This window comes from Corvus kubaryi, unplaced genomic scaffold (assembly GCF_017639235.1).
Source record: "Corvus kubaryi isolate FWS band 111438036 unplaced genomic scaffold, C.kubaryi_AGA036_p1.0 137, whole genome shotgun sequence".
In the NCBI taxonomy this organism is placed as follows: domain Eukaryota; kingdom Metazoa; phylum Chordata; class Aves; order Passeriformes; family Corvidae; genus Corvus; species Corvus kubaryi.
In genome coordinates, this window is record NW_024580671.1 from 12,780,531 (window position 1) to 12,800,952 (window position 20,422).

Below are 20,422 nucleotides of genomic sequence, written 5' to 3' on the forward strand. Positions count from 1 at the left end.
TTCCAGTTATCCAGTGATAGATAGAGAACAATTTCTACATGTTGTCCCTTGATTGCTGGTGTGTAAACATCCACATGATAATGATTTATTGCTTTCCATAGTAAGCAGATACTGACTTTGCTTTGATCTTGTAGTCAGATATTGGTGACAGAGAACCACTGCATTGATCGATACTTACTTAGGAAAGGAGGAATCTGGACAGTCCTTCAAATGATCTGAAATAAACCAGGGAACTTGGTTGCACTGAAACAGATCATTCTGGTTTCTAATAGTATCTTAATGAGTTCTGTGCCTGGGTCTGTTGCTGCTTACTCTTAAAGTTTCTTGGGATGCCATTGGTTTGGGTGTCTTATGTAGGCTCTTCACTCAGCCTGCTTTACGTAACCAATATCCAAAATCAAATATGCTTGCTTAAAACAGCGCAGAGTTGATAGTTGGGAAGGGCTAATAAAAGGCATTTGTTGAACAGCAAAAATTGCATTACACGAGGATGTGTTGGAAAACTCAAGGAGGCTAAGATCCATTACCTCCTGTTTCAGTAGGTTTAACCTCAAAAGCAATAAAAATTCTCATATGACTTGGGAAAATGCTTGCAGGTTCTGTAAGATGAAGATTTTCTTTAACCAAATGATGTATGAAGAAAGGATTTGATCTGCGAGGGATTCTTGAACCTGCAGAACAGCCCTATGTAGATATAAGTGTATGTTCATATAGAGATGGCTGAAAGCTCTTGTCTATTATTATTAACAGACCTGTAATTCTAGTCACTCCATTTGTTTTAATCTAAAATACACCATTTGAGATTGACATTTAATAAATAATGATATACAAAATAACGTGGCACATTTTTATGTTGTCACTGAGAAAGCACTAGAAATGGAGTTTCAACACATTTTATAAATCTGTGCTGCTCTGCACAGAGTTGTAAAACATCAAGAACTCTATGTAACCGATATAGTTGCTATGAACTTACTATCCAGCGAGGGTATGTCAGAGAGCTAAGATACTTCAGAGCACTTCTTGTACAAGTAGAGGCTTTATAGGACTGTTACTCTCTTTCTTTCGTACTTCAGTCGCTCCCGAAAGCGGATGCAGAATGTCTCAAATGTCTCCATCACTGGCATGCTTATCATGTATCTTCTGGCTGCCCTCTTTGGATACCTTACCTTCTATGGTAGGTCAAAACCCTGTCTCTGCAGAATTTTCTCTCACTTTTTAAAGCAGACAAGCTGGTTCTGTCGCAAAGGCTTGAGTATTAATGTATTTTCTGGGGGTTTGAATCCAAGTGTAAGCAACATTCAATTATAATACACAGTGTGTAACCTTCTGAATGAACGGTGGGACTTACCCAGCTGTCAGACCACAAGTTCCTCACCTGTGAGAGACTCAGAGTGCACCTACTAGGGTGCCTACTAGGGGGACTGGTTTTGTTTCCCTTGGCTTTGTGAACTCAGACAAGAAGCTGCTGTAAACTTGACTCTTGGCAAAGGCCAAGAGTACTAAAAATACTCTAGTGCTCAACAGTGTTACATGACACTATTAAGTGCTATCCAGTCTGTCTCTGACGCCACTAGTTCAGCTTCATCTATGCTGAAAAACAGGTGCAAATCATTCTAGTGTAAAAAGAAATCTGGATGAGCTAGACTAACTGATAGGCAAACAGAGTAGTCCCTCTATTAGCGCACTATTGTGCAGACGCCACCTCTTTTTACCTTGTTAGTTCCTCCATAGAGCAGAGAAGTGAATGATACAGCACAATCTGCTCCCTACCACTGGGGCAAGAGGGCTCTGTTTGAGAGCTGGGACATCTGGGTGCAGGTCAGAAGGAGCTGTTACCAGTTCAGTGAGTTGTTTCATGTTCCATATCACAGAAATTATTTTTACTTCAGATTCTGCATCCACTTAATGACTTTCTCAAAGTCATCTCAAAGATACTAGAGCAGAAAGCATCACCTCAGAGCTGTATTACCCTCATAGTCTCTGAATGATGGACTTGTATCAGTCAGGGTGGGAAAATTCCTTTCATGTCTAGCCCATAACATGTATCTAATGACAACAGCTGGGCTAAAGTTAATCTTACCTCGTATCTGGCTGCAGTGTAAAGATCTTGTAAATGTGTAAGGTACTGCTTAAGTGATTTAACCCCTTTCTGTTTCCTTTTCATAGGAGAAGTTGAAGATGAGCTCCTTCATACATACACTAAAGTGTACACCTTCGACACCCTCTTGCTGTCAGTTCGCCTGGCAGTGCTGGTGGCTGTAACCCTGACTGTGCCTCTTGTCCTTTTCCCTGTAAGTAACACGGCTGAAATCAGGACTAACCCATATACACTGACTGAAGGTGCTCGGCACAGACAGATTTTAGCACTGAAGAAAAGTAAGCCTGAGCTTTTTATTTAGAGAGCTCTGTTTTCTCACACGCAGTTTGATGAGAGCATGGACCTTAGGCAGTTATGGTTGCAAAATTCGAAAGACTGAAATAAATCAGTCTTTATAAATAAATCAGGAATGACTTCTCTGTCTCTCTCTTGCTCTTTCTGTACTATATTTATCAGAGCAGTGCTAAGTACCGAAGACTCGGAGATATACTGAAACTACTTACAAGGTTTCCTAATACAGACATAGGCACCTACTATAGCATCCAAACTTAGGACAGACACATGAAGCTCAGATCACGCATTGTGCAGGACTCCCAGGCCAGGCTGCCAAAGTACGAGGACAGAGGCCCTTGTTCCCACCTTACATGCTTGAGTCTATGGACAGGTGAGGAAGCTAAATGCCAGAAGAAAGAGGCATATAGGACTCAGTTGCATAGTCAGTTGTCTGAGCAAATTTTGGAGCTTCTGTGTGCTCTTCACAGGGAAAAGCACAATAACCTCGGTAGCATGGACAGAAAGGCACAGCTAAACAATTTGCTTTGCAGAGGGACCAACCCCCTCAGGGATCAATCTCCCCCGGTGAGCAGAGCTACAGGCTCCTGAATGTATAAGACTGTCCCTCATGCCTTCCATGAGCTACCATGCAGCAAAGGAGAAAATAGCCAATCTTCACCATTTGGTTTTGGGAGGCTGGTGTGTCATTTATACAGCATGTACAAACAAGCCCAGCATCATGCTGCTGGAGGGCTCCCAGCAAGCTGCATCACACCACAGTGTTCCCATGAGTAACCCTGGGGTCCTGTTGCTCCTGGATGCAACACACACTCTGCATATGTACTGTTTCCAGGCTTGCTGACAAATGCCTAAGAGCAGTGATCCCTGTTCAATGTTGTCTATTAAAAAAGGGTTCAGGTATAAAACACCCAGGTGATCAGTCCTTGTAGCTTGGAGAGGTCCAGTGCTCTGCCTTAAACATCATGTTCAGACCAGTGGCTAAATGTTTAAATTAGTCTTAACAAATTGATCAGTCTTCATGGGAAAAACAAGCTAAGGGCATTGCAAAAGCCTCTGTCAGGTGTAGCATTCTGTATTTTTAGATTTCTGTATAATCATTTTTATGTCTGAATAGTTAGCAGTTACATACCACAGTGCTGATTGCTCCATTAAAAGAACTCCTGAGAAAATACCATTTGCTTGCAAACCGGAATATCAAAGAGTTTTGTACATTATATCAGGACAGCCAGCTTAACAGATCTTATTACTTCAAATAAGGAGTATAATTGTATCAAGTATTTTTTTTAATGAATCACTCCATTTGTATTTTCTTAAAGTAGTCAGATATTTTTTTTATTTTTTAAAAAAATTTATTGCATTGCCAGAAAAATAAATGAGGTATAGATCTAGTTACCATTAGTCGCTGTAAAACTTCAGTTTGATAGCTCCTTTTTAAGGACTGTATCACAGAAGGAATAATGCACAATATGCTGACAGTAAGTTCACAGGAATGCAGGCAGAAGTTTTTTTCTGTAATAAAGCTGTTTTACACCAACTCAAAAACTGGACAAAATATTTTCAATCTGCCTTCGTCTTCCTAATACTGGTTCACATCAACCTGAAAAACATGAAATACAAAACTCATGCTGTGTTTTCAAGTGATGTACTACACTGAGAGAATCCCATATATTTATTCAATTGCCAAACACACGCAGAAGCGGTTATATGTTACTTTAAAACAACCAAACAGAAGTGTGTTTGGAGCTTTATTCAGTGTAGAAATATTTTTTTCAGTGGTACTTGAGAATAACACTGTCTCCAGCCACCAAATGGATTTGCTTCTGACCTTTTTTCTACTTACCATCTTTCATGTTGTAAAAGCAAAAAAAATTCCATGAAGTGTGAGAAAGTCAGTGAAGCAAAAAAAGATCTCTGCAATAGCTTTTGGGATTATAATTTCCAAGTGGCATTGAAAAATATGCTTTTCTTTTCTGATATGTATATGTATATATTTAATTATTAAGTAAAACAACGGCTTTATCCTTCAGAAAAGTAAGTGACAGAATTCTTGTGGGATTTTCAGAGGGATCAGGTTCAGGAATACAGCAGTTCATATTTGACACATGCATTTTTCTTGCCTGATTAGTACTTATAGTGGGGGGTTCTTTGAGGATTTTTTTTTGCTGATATTAGCATCTTTCAGTTGAACAGATTTCATGTCCCTGATTTTACACCCTATTTATTTGACTTTCTTTTACACTGCAAATATTTGAGTTTCTGCATTAAACTGTGAACCCAGTTCTCAAAAACCTACAACAGAGTGAGATTACATTATGGGAATCAAAGACTGAAAACACATTTTTTCAGTCAGAATTTCTCACAGCAGAGGTAACTAACATAGATAATTTTTGTAAGTGAAAGGAAAGATAAACTAATTGTTGTTTTACTTTCCCTGCTGTTTTTCATCTTGCAGATCCGTTCATCTGTCAGTGCATTGCTGTTTCCCAAAAGGCCATTTAGCTGGATTAGACATTTCCTGATTGCAGCAGTAATTTTGGCTTTTAATAATCTGCTTGTAATTTTTGTCCCAACTATTAAAGACATTTTTGGATTTATCGGTAGGTTTCATAAATACTTTTATTGACTCTTTTATCCTTTCTACAACATATTTAAATTTGTGAACTGAAGGGCAGTCTCTGTTTGGGTCTTACAGTAGAGTAACGTAAACACGAAGTTAAAGGGGATATAAGAATTCCCAAACAGCTGACAGACAAAGCTACAGACTACCTAACTTTGTTGTTACTTTGCATGAGGCACAAGGAATCCAATAATCCCAGTATAAAAACTGGTAAGGAATTCCCATTTTGACCAAAAGGGAATTTAATACGTGCAGGAGAGGGAAATCACCTTTGGTTTTCAAGCCACTAGAGCATGAAAAAAATGTATTGACTTCCAAACTGTTACACTAGAAAAAGGAGAAGAGTGACACATTTCTTTTGACATTAACAGTTCTCTCCCTGCCACTTTCTTTTGGTCAGATTTGGCCTCTGACCAAAGAGGTCCATGAGGAGCCTCCATGCTCTGAAGTGCTTGAGGGCTCAGGGATGCAGATGCCTTCAGGAAAGATACCTCCATGGGGTTTCTGCAGCTGGTTTGCTCCTCCCTGCCTTTTATACCTGGGCCACCATGCTAGGCTCTGCTGAGCAGAGAGGAGTGGGCAGTTCTTAGGCACAGATCATCCACGCTCTTTTCAATACCTGCTTTCCAGGGTCATCCTGCCCTGGGAATGTCTAGTTGCCCTTGCTTCACCAGCTGACATGTAGACATCTGCACCACAGGCAGCCACACCACTTTGAAAAAATGCTTCCAGTAAAAAGTGTCTCTTCAGGCCCCAAGCACCCAAATCAGTGTTTGGACATCTACAGCTCTCTGTGAATGTTGTCTGCAGAGAGAGCCCTTTGTGCAGCTGGGCTCAGAAAGGCTGCTGCCTCCCCACAGGCTCTCTTTTGCTGGTATACCACTCTGCTTTTCTGTCAAATGGTGCAGCACTCAGCTCTGCTTTCCCTTCCAGGAGCCTCTTCTGCTACACTGTTGATTTTCATCCTCCCTGCTGCCTTCTACCTGCAAATTGTTGAGAAGGAACCCCTGAGGTCTCCCCAGAAGATTGGGGTAAGACAACTGGGGGCAGTTACAAAAGGAAGGGTGGGAGGGTGTGTGCTTTCCACTCATCATTAATACTCGGGCCTTTGAATTGCAACATCTGGCACTTGCTCATAAATGGTAGTGTCTCACTCAAAATACAGGTTGGGCATTGGGATTCAGCTGAGGCTTCACAAGACAAAGCCTTTAGTGTCCTACTGCTCCTGACACTCACCTACATGCTCAGGATAAAGTGTGTCTTAAACCACTAGGAAAGGGGACTTACTTAATCCGACTTAGGCTGTAGTTAACACCTGCATTTGCATAAATAGCATCAAGACAGTCTGTAAGAAGTTGTTGGTTCATCCTAGAAGACCAGCTGTGGATTAAGAGGAAGATTGAGGTCAAGGTTAAGAAGGAAGTTGTACTGCAGAGATAAGTAATAGCGAGCTCTCCTCTGAGACAGATCCATACACCTACAGGATATACGTATGAAGGTCTATTATTTATGCACAGCATATGTCTAAATGTCATACTGGACTGCCACTTCAATACCTTTCATCCTGAACATCAGTAACTGTCACTGAGGAAATGTTCTTTGAAAATGTCATCAGAAAAGTTACTAATGAAATACATATGTGGGCACATAATATAAACAGATGAGCACATCTATATATATGTTAACAAAAGACATGTAAGTTCAACTCATACATACTTCCATTATAAGAGAAGTTTACTATAATGAAATGATTTCTACAATGTCTTGTAGCAGTTATTATAGAAACACTGTGATTATTTTTTCATGTGTCTTTGCTCACTTTTCATGTTGCTTTGTGTTAGGCACATCTAGAATTTCACACCCTGCACTGAGATCACATAGAATATTCATTTTTATTTTACAAAATGAAATATTGTTAAGTGTGGACAGATTATGGTAAACTAAAGCTCCACTTAAGCAAAGGGTGAATACAAACATCTGAATCACTTGAATATATACAAAGATGCTGTCAGATAAGAGATACGGGTTTACCTGTTTGTCTAATAAGGATCAAACAGATTAACTCTGAAGTCGTTCTTAATGTCAGAGACTACGATCATTTAAAAAATCGTCAATTTTTAAAGATCAAAAAAAAAAGTTGTTTCTCTGTTATATTTTTTATTATTGTTCATAGTACCAGAGTGGGTAGTTTTCAGATCTAGCTGTGTAAAGTCCATCTCTCTTGGACTGAAGTTCACACAGGACTAACTTTGATTCATGTAGCCCTTATAACATTACTTGGGCTTTAGTCACAGCAAATAACCCAAACTTAGGTCCTGGGTATTACATTAGTGCAGATCCAGTGGGACAGTCTGTGAGCTACAGACTGCTCAGTCACTTGCTTTATTAATAGAATTTCATTTTCCAATTGCAGGCTCTAATTTTCCTCATAGTTGGCATAATCTTCATGATTGTGAGTATGACTCTTATTGTAATGGACTGGATTTACAATCCCCCAAGCTCAAGACGTCATTGACCTGTGAAGACAACCAAGTGCTTTTTATAACACGAGTATTTGTATTGTGTGCTCCGAAGAATATCTAAATGAATTTGGGCAACAAGTCTAACACTCAGCTTTGTCAACTGGCATGTAAAAGCTGTCATCTTTCAGATAGACAGGTCAGTCTATCGGGCAGGGAAGAGTTTCTCTTGGACCTGGGCAGCCATTCCCATGATCATCAGATCCAAAACAAGGCACTGGGGTTTTCTGGCCATTGCCTTTCCAAGGCTCTAGGAACTCTGTTTACTATCATCATGGGAGATTTTGAAAGGAGTGACACCAAGCTATTTTTGAGGACTATGTCCAAAGTTATTTTGGTTTTGAAAATAGAAAGCATTCACCATACTTTTCATTTCACCTGGCGTCACCCCTTTCAAAATCTCCCATCGTTTTGACTGACCTGCCTATCTGAAAGATGATGGCTTTGACAAGCCAGTGGACAAAGCTGAGCGTTGGATTTGTTGCCCAAATTCGTTGCCCTTAGCAGGTGACAGCTGTCATACAGAATAAAGCTTTCTGACAGAGATTCTGTGTTGGGGCACGTGCTTGAAGAACAGCAGAGTATTCTCATTTTGTTGTTAAAGATGCCTGTGCTGGAAATACCAGTCATTTCTGCTGTAGGGTTTTTTTTTGTTGTTCAGTTCTTAGTTACTGTGTGAGCTTGCATCACTGAACAAGTTGTATCCTCCATAAAAACTTGTCTTCCACTCTCACAGGAATTTAAGGAGACCACAAGGTGTGGCAGAGCACCCTATCCAGTATTGTTCAGTATTTGTGTATTTGATAAATGTTCAGTGCAGGAAACTGTAATTTGTTATATATAAAAATGTATGTATTTATGTACATAATTTTTTGTTTTCCTCTAGTCATAAATATGTGGTATATGATTTTTGATTTTTTTTTTATGTATCACTCTGTTTTCATAGCCACACACTTAATATTGTTTTGGAGGAAACATGTTGAATTGTTGGGTTTGTAAAAGGTTCATTTTTATTCACCAGTGTTTGAAATATCCCTGTAGCAAGCCCTAACTGCTACCTGTGTAAAAACACATTCTTATGTTTACTACTTACGTTACAATAAATGGCAAGATGTTTTCCTGTTCAGAATTTTTAATGCATGTCTTAAAGTTTTGTGTTACCATTGTACACCACAATTTTGAATTACTTGCTCAGTTGCTGTGCCTCATCTTGTCTCTGCATATGTCAGCATTCAGCAACATCCTGTATAGTTAAGTTATGCAAGGGTAACACCATTACTGACAATCTCAAGTGTATCATGCTATACAGCTGTTCAAGACAGGAGGAAAAAAGGGTTGCATTCCATGTTACATTCATGCTTAATTAACAGTCAGATCATGAATTGGTCTGTGTTGTGGAGAGCTCACTACATATGCTCTCTGCACACAGCAGGGAAAATCAGCCGGAGCGGTCTTGCTGCCTCCTTAGCAGAGGGAACGAGTGGGAAGGTGCGACTTGGGTTTATCATGCTTTCACAAACGCAAGCTCATGTAATAGGAGTTTTCATTATCTGACTTAGAAATCTGTTGAGTGCATGCCTGTGAATTCGGAAGGCTGTGAACACTCAAAAGTTGTTTCTGTTCCCACCTTCACACAAAATTCTGTTCGTGTGCGTGTGCGTGCGTGTGCGTGTGCGTGCGTGTGTGCGTGTGTGTGTGTATAAATTGTGTATACTTGGGGATTAACCGGAAAGGAATATCAAACATTTATTCCATGTCAAAGGCTACCTTTCTGAGCAGTATTATATGCTGACTTGAGTACTGTATCCTTAATATACTGGGAAACACTTCCTCATGAATGCTACGTCTGGCTTTGTATTTTTTAAAGAAAATGGTGCCAATAATATTTTTCTCTATTTTAAGCAGACTAATACAAATAAAGTTGTTTTATTACTGAAGAGACATTTAACATGGACTAGAATTAATAGTAAAACACCACCATACCTCTGTTCCTGTTACCATTACTGAGAGTTGTATGTATGAAATTGTAACTACATCTTTGCTTCAGAATAAAAACACATACTATGACTACAACTGAGTGTAGAGACTTAGGAATTCATGTAGTCCACCTAAAATACATAGATGACCTCAAGAAAAGTAACAGAACTATGGAATGATGGCATAACTAACTTTTTATGGCAAAAAAAGCAGAGATGGGGGGCTGTAAACTGTCACGGTTTTGAGTTAAAATACATGACAGTGATTGGCAGCTGCTACACGCACTGGGAGTAAGGCCAGTATTGGTCACTAACTATTAGCACTGCTGGGAATGCTGGATGTTGGAGTTTCTTATTCATTTTGTAGTGTTGACAATGGGCTTGGTGAAGATTTTTATTATTAGACCATCCATGAATGTATAATAAATTAACTTTTCAAAGACTGCAGATTATTTTTCATCTGCTTTAGTCTAGCAGGAGAAGAATTTTTGTTTGAAAACCAAGCAGAGTCAAAGTGGTAGCCTTAACACAGGTATTGCTAAAACTTGATTCCCTTTTAAGAGAGAAATTTGTGTGTCCATGTATCTGCAGATGAGCAAGATGGCAGACCCTTTATATAATAACCCTTTGGCATTCCCTGTTTTCTATCTATTCATGGAGCTGCATAGATGTCAATGGGTATGGTGAATGGCTTGTGTTAAAAGTGGGTTATCTGTGAGATACTGAAGGCCTCATTCTTTGGATTAGCTGGGATACACAGTACAGCAGCCAAGTATGGGAGTATATATGGTGTGTTGCTAACTATAGCACCGGAGTGCACACGGCATGGTACCGCTGTGTATAAATACTTCCTAGCATTGCAGCTGCAGGTTTTCCTGCTGTGAAATACTTGTCTGATGTATACTCATAGACCAAAATACACTGGTCTACACACAGCTCCAGCATCAATGAGCTCATGTGGGAACCATGCCCATGGCCAGCCGGCATTTGCAAGCTGCCTGCTAATGAGGGAGACGCTGCAGCTCCAGACACGCGCTCAACACCTCTTCCACAAACATCCACCCTGATTTCTCCTTCCCTTCTTGTTAGGCAGCCTTCATTCCCTGCAGCATCAGCTCAGCTCTGTCTTGATGATGCTTGAGGTATAATTTTCTTGTGTCAGAAGGCTGTTTTAATTAAACAATTACAATTGTAGAAAATGAATGAGGGGAGTTAAAAAAAAAGGTGTGTCTTCAAGAACAAAAAAAAAAAGTAATGAAAATGTTAGAAATTTTAGTGGCCATAGAGGTGTGTCATCAAATGGATGTGTCAAGAATGCCAGAAGTGATGTAGAAAAAACCAAAAACAGAAGTAATGAATATTTCGGCTCTGGATTTAGAAAGGGGCAGAAAATGGGACACTCATTAGAGGCCAAAATCCTCTCTAGTCCATAAATAATCACAGACTGTATTCAATAGCACCTGTCCTGAAGAACAGCAGCAGGCCTAGGCGTGTCAGAGTAGCTGGGTCTGGTGTTCATTTTCATTAAACCCTTCTGGTTCTCAATGGCTGACATAGTAATTAAAGCTAGTCAGCAATTACTCACTAAGAGGTCTAGGTGGTGCTATAGATGGAATATTTCCATTCATTTGTCTTTAAATTTCAGTGGAAGTTTTACAGAAATTGTGCAACAAAATTCTGGCAGAGCTCCATCTGTTTTCCATTTACCTGCTTGGCAAAGCTCTGTGGGCTCCAGGGGGGCTTGCAGTTCTTGGCCTCCACCTCTCCTGGCAGTGGGCAAGGGCCAGCCCACTCACACCCAGCACCGACAGCCCCAGAGCTTTGGCTGGGGGTCCAGGGTGAGCTCAGGGTCGCAGAGTTTGCTTCTGTGGAGCTCAGCCTTGGTGTTGTGACAAAACTGTCAACACTTGCATGGCATATTGTGTTGTCTAGTACCATCCTGGAAAAGAAAACAAACATGGTTTTAGTTAATTAATTAAATCATCACTTACTGAAAACACTTAAAAGCCTGTGCTGAACCTGGGTGATAAAAACTGTTAAGAGTATGAGATATATGAAGCTGAAAGTGATCTCAGGTAGCCTACTATTCCATACCTGGATTAGATAGCAGTCTTAGCCAATAACAGTGGCTCCAGCTGTTCATTTCCAACATTTAATTAAGTCAAAGAAAAGAAAATGGTTGTGCTAACTGGTCTCACAACCATTACCACATCTAAGAGATGTTGTTTCCAGCAACGCAGGACACATCATGGATACCTCAGTACCCTCTGGACAAAGAGGTGCTGAGGGCATTCCCAGTGCTGCAGAGCTGCTGCCTTCATCGGCAGAGCATTAGCACTGACAGGAGTTATGTCCTGTGGAGCCTAATCCCCTTGCCCACCAGTTGAGCCAAGTTCTAAACCCAACACATCACATAATGATAAATAATTTTGGAAATCAATACGATGACCTAATTTTGCTACAGAAAATGAGGAGACCTCATGCTGTTACTAACAGTGAAACAGAAGGTGTTTATTACCCAGAAGAAGCAAAACTAAACATAAAAGGACACTTGCTTGGCTGCAGCTCTCTAGGACACTTTGAAGTGGATGTTTCAAAGTTCCGCACACTCAAACAGAAAGTGCCCACAGCATTCATTCAGTTTTACATGTAGCACACACCTCTTCAGGCTCATTTATTTTGAGGCTTGAGAAAATTATCCTGTTCTCAGTACCAGATTATCTACACATAAATTATTACCTAACTGTTTATTCCCAAAAGGAGGGTCTGTACCTCCTCTCAGGGGGAAGCTTGCAGATGGCAGGAAGTGATGGCTGCATGCCATCAGCATCACCCTCCTTTTCACTCTCTGACCTAGGTGGAACTTCTGTCTTTTCCACCACAGACTATCCAACTCTTCCCACCCTTTCTTTCCAAGATGGCTGAGTTCAGGTTTTTCACTAGGAGCTCAAGCAATTGACCCAGGCTCCAGATTGCCACAGTCAGACTAACCCAACAAACTCCACGTGCATGGGTTAACACAGGTGCTCACACTGAGATTGACACTTCTTTGAATCCCCCACCTTTAACTTGGTCTATCCTATGTGAAGTTGGAGAGCTTGGCACAAAACATTCCTGAGCTTCCCCAGGAAGAAGCGGCTGCTGAAGGAGGCACTTTTTCATATACCTCATCTTATTCACTGTTTCCTACAGGTCACTTGATGGTCTCCCCTTGGCTTGTAACACCTCCTCACCATTCAGAGGCACTTCAGCTTAATGTATCACTAGTGGACAGAAATAGATGCCCTACTTACATTCTCAAAGCCGCATTTCAGGGGTTAGGAGCCACCTGTTTCCCTCCTTCAGCTACAGAGTGATATAACTTGCATCTAGCTGGAACCTGCAATGAACTGATATAAATCTTCTGATGGTGCCTGAGCTGCCTTAATTCACCTCTTTGCTCTTAATAATTCTTTTGCACTCTACTGTTCTTCTTATAAACCTTTTGCAAAATGCCAATTTGCCCTCTTTTCAATCCAGCCTCTAAGAAAACAAACATATGAATTACCTCTGCTTTTACACTTGTGAGTAACTGGGCAGATACAAGCTCAATAGAAAATTATTTCCCCATTATTTTCTCCAGGAAATCGGATGTCAAACCCTAGGCCGTTGCAGGAAATGTGGTTGTTCCTGGTATTGCTCATTAGGAGTCTGCAAGACACTGAATAGTTCTACTAACCTAACCCATAGCAAGCTGGGCAAGCATCTGCACAATTTGTGGGTGAAACAGTCGGCAATTAAACAGCTGTGCTCCTAGAAGCTATTGGGAAATCAAAGATAAGATTAGTCAGAAGACAAGTTTCCCTGAAATTGTCTCCAATGCCCAAGACCTCATAGTACTACGTGAAATACATTGAATTGCATACAGACGAGCACATTCACAGTGGGGTGACTCAGGCAACCTAGTCAGGGATAACTCATTTTCCCATATACAGTCATATACACAGCCAAAGCCATGAATGTATATTTTGGTTAAATGGGAATATTCTACCTGGTTTCAGGTACAAAAGAAAGACAAGGACAAGTTCCATGTTTCAGGAAAATTAAAAGAAATATTTCACCATTATCCTCTGGATGTAGACACTGTGCCAACCAGCAGCAAAGGGATCAACCTTAACTTCAGAACTTGGGAGCATGCAGTTACCACCACCTCAATCCGTACTCCAGCCACTCTGAAGCACAGCCACCACCAGGTTATTTATGCAGCAGAGGGAAGTTTTGCTAAAACACTGGAGTCAACTGAGTGCTGCAGTCCTCAGTTAGTATCTTCCAGATTCAATGCCAAATCAGAGAAAGACCTCACAGCTGCATGCAAATATGAAAAAGTTTTTTGCAGTACTTAGTACAGCCTGATAGAATATTTTGATTGGTTATCACTGCAAACACCACAATGCAAATTGCTAGAACGAGAATAAGGAAAGTCTCCTACAGTCAAACTGGATTACTTCCATGACAAAGGAGACTTTTTTCAATTCTGTGTTTGGTTTTTCTATTAACCATACGCCTCACAATCATTGAATAATATGAACCAAGCCAGTGTATGGGTACTAGCAATAAATTGTAAATCCCAGGAGCAGAGCCCCCTGCAAGGCTTTCTGAGCATTGCCTTCTGGTACCATGGAGCCAGGCATGGTGTTTTCTGTTCTTCAATCAGCAGTCAGTAAGAAAGGCAACTTTTTGCCTTGTTGGACTCAAAAAAAAACCCACTTCCAAACGGAGACATGAAAACCTCTCTCCTTCAATTGGAGTGCAGAAGGTGAGGAAGTAGGGAAATACTGACTTTTCTACAACATCTGGGTAAGTATTGATGCCTTTTCTTGGTCTTAAAATCAAGAGTCAAACACGGTTAGAAGGGAAAAAGGGATTTTACCTTGGCATTTATTTTAAGGATCCTTAGGTGCACACGTCCAGGTCAAATGCACCAAAATGCACACTGCAATGCCTACTCCCAAAAGATCTGGTGTAACATTATAGGTTTTACTAATTAGCATATCTATCAAAAATTTTCCAGTGAGAGGCTTGAATGAGCACCCCCCACACACCCCCAAGGAACCTTTCCCTGGATGGTTCTATCTTGGTTTACAGAATGTGTTCTGGAGAGGACCTTGAGGTCTGGGGCACACTAACCCCTAACTACGAAGCTTCTAAAACGTTTAGTCTCTTAGCTGAACAAACAAGTCCAAGAATGTAGGCAAAAAGCACTAAGAATACAGAAGTTGTAAAAAGGCATAACAGGGGTATAAAAGAAAAGGCAAAAATTTTCATGGCATCAGTATCACCCATGCATCTTGCTCTTCTCATTCCTGAACACAGAAATACTTTGTTCATGGCAATTCTCATGCAAGAAGATTACCTGAAAAGCACCAATGCGCAAATGACTTAATCAGAATGATTGCTGCCACTTTGGGGAGACTTGCAAGCTGTGACAGATAATACACAAGCACACATTGCTATAGCAACACTTACACAAATATATATTTGCAGAAAGGTCCAATCCCCAAGGAACTCGTGAAAAGTTTCAGCTTGCCAGCGAGAGAGCAGACACAATCCCATGAGATGGAGGCGGCCAACGCACCATGTATTGTGCGAATTACTGGTCACTTGGGGCTGAAACAAGTGATGGGAAATAGTTTGTGAGAAATACAACATCTGACTGAAACCCTCCAGAACTAAGGCAAACCAAATTATTCATAAAGATGCATTGTCTTCCTATGACAGTGCACATCAGGAAGTAAATACGGAGTTAACTGTTTGCCCTGAAGAGTTAGATCATCTCTGCTAAGGTATGCAGACTTGATGCAACATATACCTAGCACTGGTTGGCATGAAGTTGCTCCATTAAAAGCAAGTAGAAAGATTCACATGCACTCAAAGACAAGTGGCAACCAAAATAGGAAGGAACTTATTCTACATATTCCTTAAATAATTTCCCGTGTATTAACTCATAATGGAAAACCATTATGCACACACTAAGCATGTGGTTTATTCATAGAGTCTGTCACCTCTGTATAAAATACCAATTACAGCATAATCTGCTGTGCTTTTTTTCTGGGGTATGACTCTTCTCTGATTTTCACTGAAATCATGAACACAAAATGTGATGTGCTAAACACATGACATACTGAACCAAATGTGTAATATTTCTAACACATGGTTTAAAATCACCTTATATTTACATTTATCCTGCACACAGATACATGAGTTGAGTTGAATGTGAAGTGATACATTTGGATTCAGTCTCCATTGATCTACTGATAATATTAACAAGTCCTTTGAAAGTATTCTGCTTAGTTATATCAAAAATTCTTATTGATTTTAAGCTCAGAGAGGTCAATCCTAGTCAGAAACCAAATACACAAAGTTGTAGTAGTAATAGTAGTAGTAGTAGTAGTAGTAGGCAAAATTTTGTCCCATCTTTTAAGAAAAGGTTTAGCAGTTGACCTCTGTCATATCTGTCCATAGTTACATCCTTACATAGGGTAGGCAGAAAAAAGGAAAGCAGGGGTGAAACCCGTTAGCAAAAAATATCAAGAATCCAGTCCTGAGACTTATGCAATATAAGGAATTGTATTTTGCCTTTTCTTTTACAGTGTCTCTCATCACACTAGAAAAATGTCATTTTTAAGACAACCAGCCTATGTGTGTGGCTGTTCTAAACATTGCTGGACAAAGTTGCTTATTATGGAGGTCACACAATTGGAGGAAGTTGTAGCCATGTGCCCAGTGTATTGTTGACACAAGGCAAGATGCCTTTGTTTACTATACACTGATTAGATCTTTTTTTTGTGTTAAATGCCCTTTCCTAATTGGCATTGCTCACTGGCATGCTTCCACGTAAGACCCAGCAACAGCATTTAGTCAAAGGAATCAGAAACAGCCAGACACTTGCCCTGACTGGTGCCTGTGGATAATTCTGCTGACACTTCTGCCTGGAGAAAGCATGCAGGCACATATCTCTGACAAGAGTTTTCAGCATTAGCAAAAACTTATAAATTGCTAATAGTCAGACACTAAATCTTTCCAGAAGAGGGAAGAGAAGTGAACCTAGTGTCAGCAGACACAGCTGCTTGCTGGCCGTCAGGATCACCTGCCCCAGCGCTGCGCCCAGCAGTGCCTAGACATCCTTTCCAGAGCTCGCCAGAGCAACTTGAACCCAGCAGGCAGATTGTGCTCTGAAACCCTGGACGAGCATTCACACGTCCCTTCCAGTGGTTCTGCTATGGGACAGCATTTCCAGCAAAGGGCAGTAACATGGCAGAAGGCAAGTGTTACCTCAAAGTGCTGAAGTCCTTTCTCCAATGAACACATGCTCATCTGTTATCATATGTAGGGTCACTGAAGGCAGCTGTCTGATATCCTTTCACTTCCAGGTTATGAGTAAAATTGATGCTAAAACAAATCGACTGATACCTGTTCTCTGAGTTAATCTGTCTATTGTAACCAACAAAACTGCTTCTGCTCACATTTGATGTTCTGTATGAGGAAAGAAAATTTTTCTGACATTTCTGGCAATGTTAAACAGCTCTGCACTCAGTAACCCACAATGTGCCCAAGAAAATATGTGTTTTAGAATAATCTCTGCATCGCTGTTTCCCTATTGCTCATGCCTGTGTAAAGAGTATAACACGTTCCTCAGTTCCTGCAAAGCATGACATACTAATCCTCACAACTATCACTAACAAGCTGAGGAGGAATTTCTGCCATACCCACTCCTGTATTGTAAAACATCACCCTCAAAATGATTGAATAAGAGCCGAGTATGGAGACAGATCATCAACACAGGCACTATTGCTCTCTGCCACCATGCAGAGAGTAGTGGGGTGCTGTCTGTCCAACCCTTTTTGACTCATGTTTTGAGGAAGTCACCATGAGCTGCTGCATGCAGAATAATTTCACATCATTACTGAGGCATCAAGCAGCCAGCAGAAGTGGGGAAGCAGAAACAAATTTGACTTTAAAATTACGGATTTCCCACAATAGATTCTAGATGGGGGAAAAAAGTGTTTTCCCCAATTACATAGGGGGAAGACAGATTTTATCTCATTGGTTTCAAGTAAAACGAAAAAAGGAATAACACATTTAGATGGTATTTATAGGTAGGAAAAAAACATAGTTGTGATGGTCTATAAGTACAAAATTTCAGTCATTAAAGTTTTAATTAGTGCTGCCATGAGTAGTAAGAAAGATAACAGCATGAAGCAGTCATATTCAAGTGAACAAAAATCCTGTCTTTGCCTTTACTGGGAAAATGGCAGCACTGTGTTGGCCAGGAAAAAAAAGCTTTGCAAATAGCACTGAGCTGCTAAGAAATCGAGGCTAAGTTCATCACAGTACCTAAAATGCTGGGAGAAATTATTGAAACTCGTAGCAGGATCATCTCATTTGCTCCACAGGAAAGAGGATTCACTCAGTCACCTCTGAGACTTTCCATGGTATGCATCCAGAGTAAGTTTGGAGGAGATCCTAAGAGGCATGCAGATGGGGCAGCAGAAGAAGGGATCCCCGAGCAGTTCAGCCCTTGATGATTACCCAGGGCACCAGGCCAGTGCTGCAGCCCATGGTGCTGGAGCTCACACTGATACCAGCACCCGAAAAGGTGAAGCCACCCAAGATGCAGTCATGATGAGGAGTAGAAAGGTTCTGCAGCATGATCTTTTCTGTCTGCTCTCCCTCACCAGCCAGCACATTACTCCCTCTGCAGATAAACACCTCACAGGACAGGAAGAACAGATCTGTCTCCACTCAGGCAGTGTGGCTCTATGCAATACCACATAGATCATGTCCATATGGGAAAATTTGCTTTCAGCCCTGACTGAGATGACTATGTCCATTTTGCCTCCAGCCCATGCTCTCCAAATTGTCCCTGTCTACCTTGGTCTGCAGGAGAGTTAATTAGCCCAGGGGAAAATCACACTGAGGAGTGTGTGAATAATTAAGGTTGCCTGTCAGAGTTTATACTCTGGTCCTAGTATTTTTAGTATGATTGAGGCACCCAAATCAGTTTTATTTGGTTCAGACACAGCTCTGCTCCCACTGAGCCAGCTGGAAGCATCATGTCCACAGCCCCAGAGCACAGCACAAGGAGCTGGTACACTGAGCAGGCTCCGTGCCTGACTCCCTCCTGCTTCCTGCTCCAGGAGCTCAGGAGAAGTGACCCTGATCCCACCTTAGCTAGCTTCCAGTACCCACGGGACAGCACACAATAACTGGGAAGCCCTCCCTGAATGAGTTCACCTGGCAGCATCATGCAGAAATTCAAGCTGGCTTTTTGCAGAGCTGCCCTGGGAAGCTGTGCTATCTGTATGACTTGGATATTTCATCCCCACTTTCCCTTGGATAATTAGTGCTGACAGACATAACAGCAGTAAGGAAACAAGCAAAGGCTTAAGCTACAAACTATCATCCGGGAAAACACTGACAATAACAGGGAAAAAACTCTAATTTTCACTTCTAGCTTTCATTGTAGGACTTTTGTTTGGTACAGTTTCTGCATCCTTCATATGCATATTAAATGTGTAGGGCCTGATCCTGTAGCTTTTATGCACTCATTTATTTTGAGTTCCTGGTTATGCAAGAAGGTGTGTACTTGCAAGACTAAGGTCTAAGTGATCATTTCCATCTCCTTCTTTGTATATTACTGATGTCTCTGTACTTCTGCCTTATTTCCCCTGGCAAAGCCTTTCAAAGCCAAAGGAAATGAAACAATACTTCCCTCTACTGGGGGACCCAGGAATTCTGGAAATTATTGTGAAGTGTTAAGACTTTTCTCAGCTACTTTTGCTAGGCTGAGGGACAGGCCACAGCAGCAGAGGGCAAAGCAGACAGAGAAGAGGTAGGATTTTTTTTGTTTTGTTCTTATCTCTGGATTAAAGCTTTGGGGAGTTCTTATATAACTCACTTTCTCCTTCAAGTTTTAGTCAATATGCCATGTTTATTATTTTAATTATCAATGCAACTCTGAGAATCCTTGTTCTACTCAGGCAGTATGCTAAGAGTTTGTAAGTCTTGCTGTGCAATTTTCTGGATCTGTTGCATAGTAGTTAGGTAGATTTTCTCAGGCTGCAATTGCACAGCCTATTCCAGGAATCCAGTGACAGTTTTGGAAAAAAAATCAATCACCACCAATGAACATCTTTGAAACTCCCATTGGGGGTATGTTTCAATGACTAGCTGGGGGAAGTCTCCAGGGGACATGGAAAATTTTGCTTGTGGCTTATAGATCTTCTTGAGAAGGCTGTTCCGCAGGGCTGGAAAGGGTGATTCCCACTGGAGTCATGGGAGCCCTGAGATTTCCAGCTTTTTTTATAAGTCAGGATCAAGTAAAGCAAGGTCAAGCACCAGCTGTCTCATTCCTGATTTGCAGGCATCATCTACTGGCAGCTGTCCATAAGCTTTTCTATAGATAGATTTCTACTGGTTGTAGAGGCCACAGGGAAATTTGATAATAGGGGAGATTTATACCAAGTAATTCCCAGATACCTCTGTCACTAGTTTTGTCTCTGTCAGGTTGCCTCCCAGTCTCTCTCAGGGTTCTGCACAATGCTTATGTTACCTTCCACACTTTCTGATTGTTCGTAACTTACTTCTGTAATCAAATTAGGCCCACAAAAGTAAGTCTGTTCAACAGGCTTAACATCTACAAATCTGTCTTCATATGAAATCCAAAGTGTCCCGAATTGCTCTTTAACTGACGAAGTATCGTTATCTAACACCTCTTTAACCGATGAGGTAACAGATGAGGTATTTCAGCCGCTAGTAAATGTTACCATTTCTGGGCTGAAACACAGAGCTACGCAACAGCAAAACTGCAGGCAGGAACACAGCCACAAAACAATTTTTTCAACTGAAAACAGGAAGAATTAAGGGTAAGACCTCCGTG

At 40.9% G+C, this 20,422-nt stretch overlaps 1 protein-coding gene and 1 long non-coding RNA gene across 4 annotated transcripts in view; one reads left to right on the forward strand and one right to left on the reverse strand.

The window, feature by feature from the left end:
* SLC38A4 (solute carrier family 38 member 4) overlaps nucleotides 1-8,664 on the forward strand; it is a 28,341-nt gene extending 19,677 nt beyond the window's left edge. For 2 of the 3 annotated variants that reach the window (XM_042017904.1, XM_042017906.1), the window contains 5 exons: nucleotides 1,074-1,174; nucleotides 2,167-2,291; nucleotides 4,845-4,989; nucleotides 5,943-6,040; nucleotides 7,423-8,664. In XM_042017904.1, coding sequence (XP_041873838.1) covers nucleotides 1,074-1,174; nucleotides 2,167-2,291; nucleotides 4,845-4,989; nucleotides 5,943-6,040; nucleotides 7,423-7,524 — 571 coding nt within the window. In that variant the 3' untranslated portion in view covers nucleotides 7,525-8,664. Of the gene's footprint in view, nucleotides 1-1,073; nucleotides 1,175-2,166; nucleotides 2,292-4,844; nucleotides 4,990-5,942; nucleotides 6,041-6,342; nucleotides 6,762-7,422 lie in introns of those variants that run through there. The other variant, XM_042017905.1, reaches the window with a different exon arrangement.
* Nucleotides 3,760-20,422, reverse strand: part of LOC121659633 — a 45,764-nt gene continuing 29,101 nt past the window's right edge. Inside the window, exons 2-3 of the long non-coding RNA XR_006014404.1 lie at nucleotides 11,212-11,443; nucleotides 3,760-3,989 (exon numbers count right to left, since the gene is read on the reverse strand). This is a non-coding gene — a long non-coding RNA (uncharacterized LOC121659633). The remainder of the gene's footprint in view (nucleotides 3,990-11,211; nucleotides 11,444-20,422) is intronic.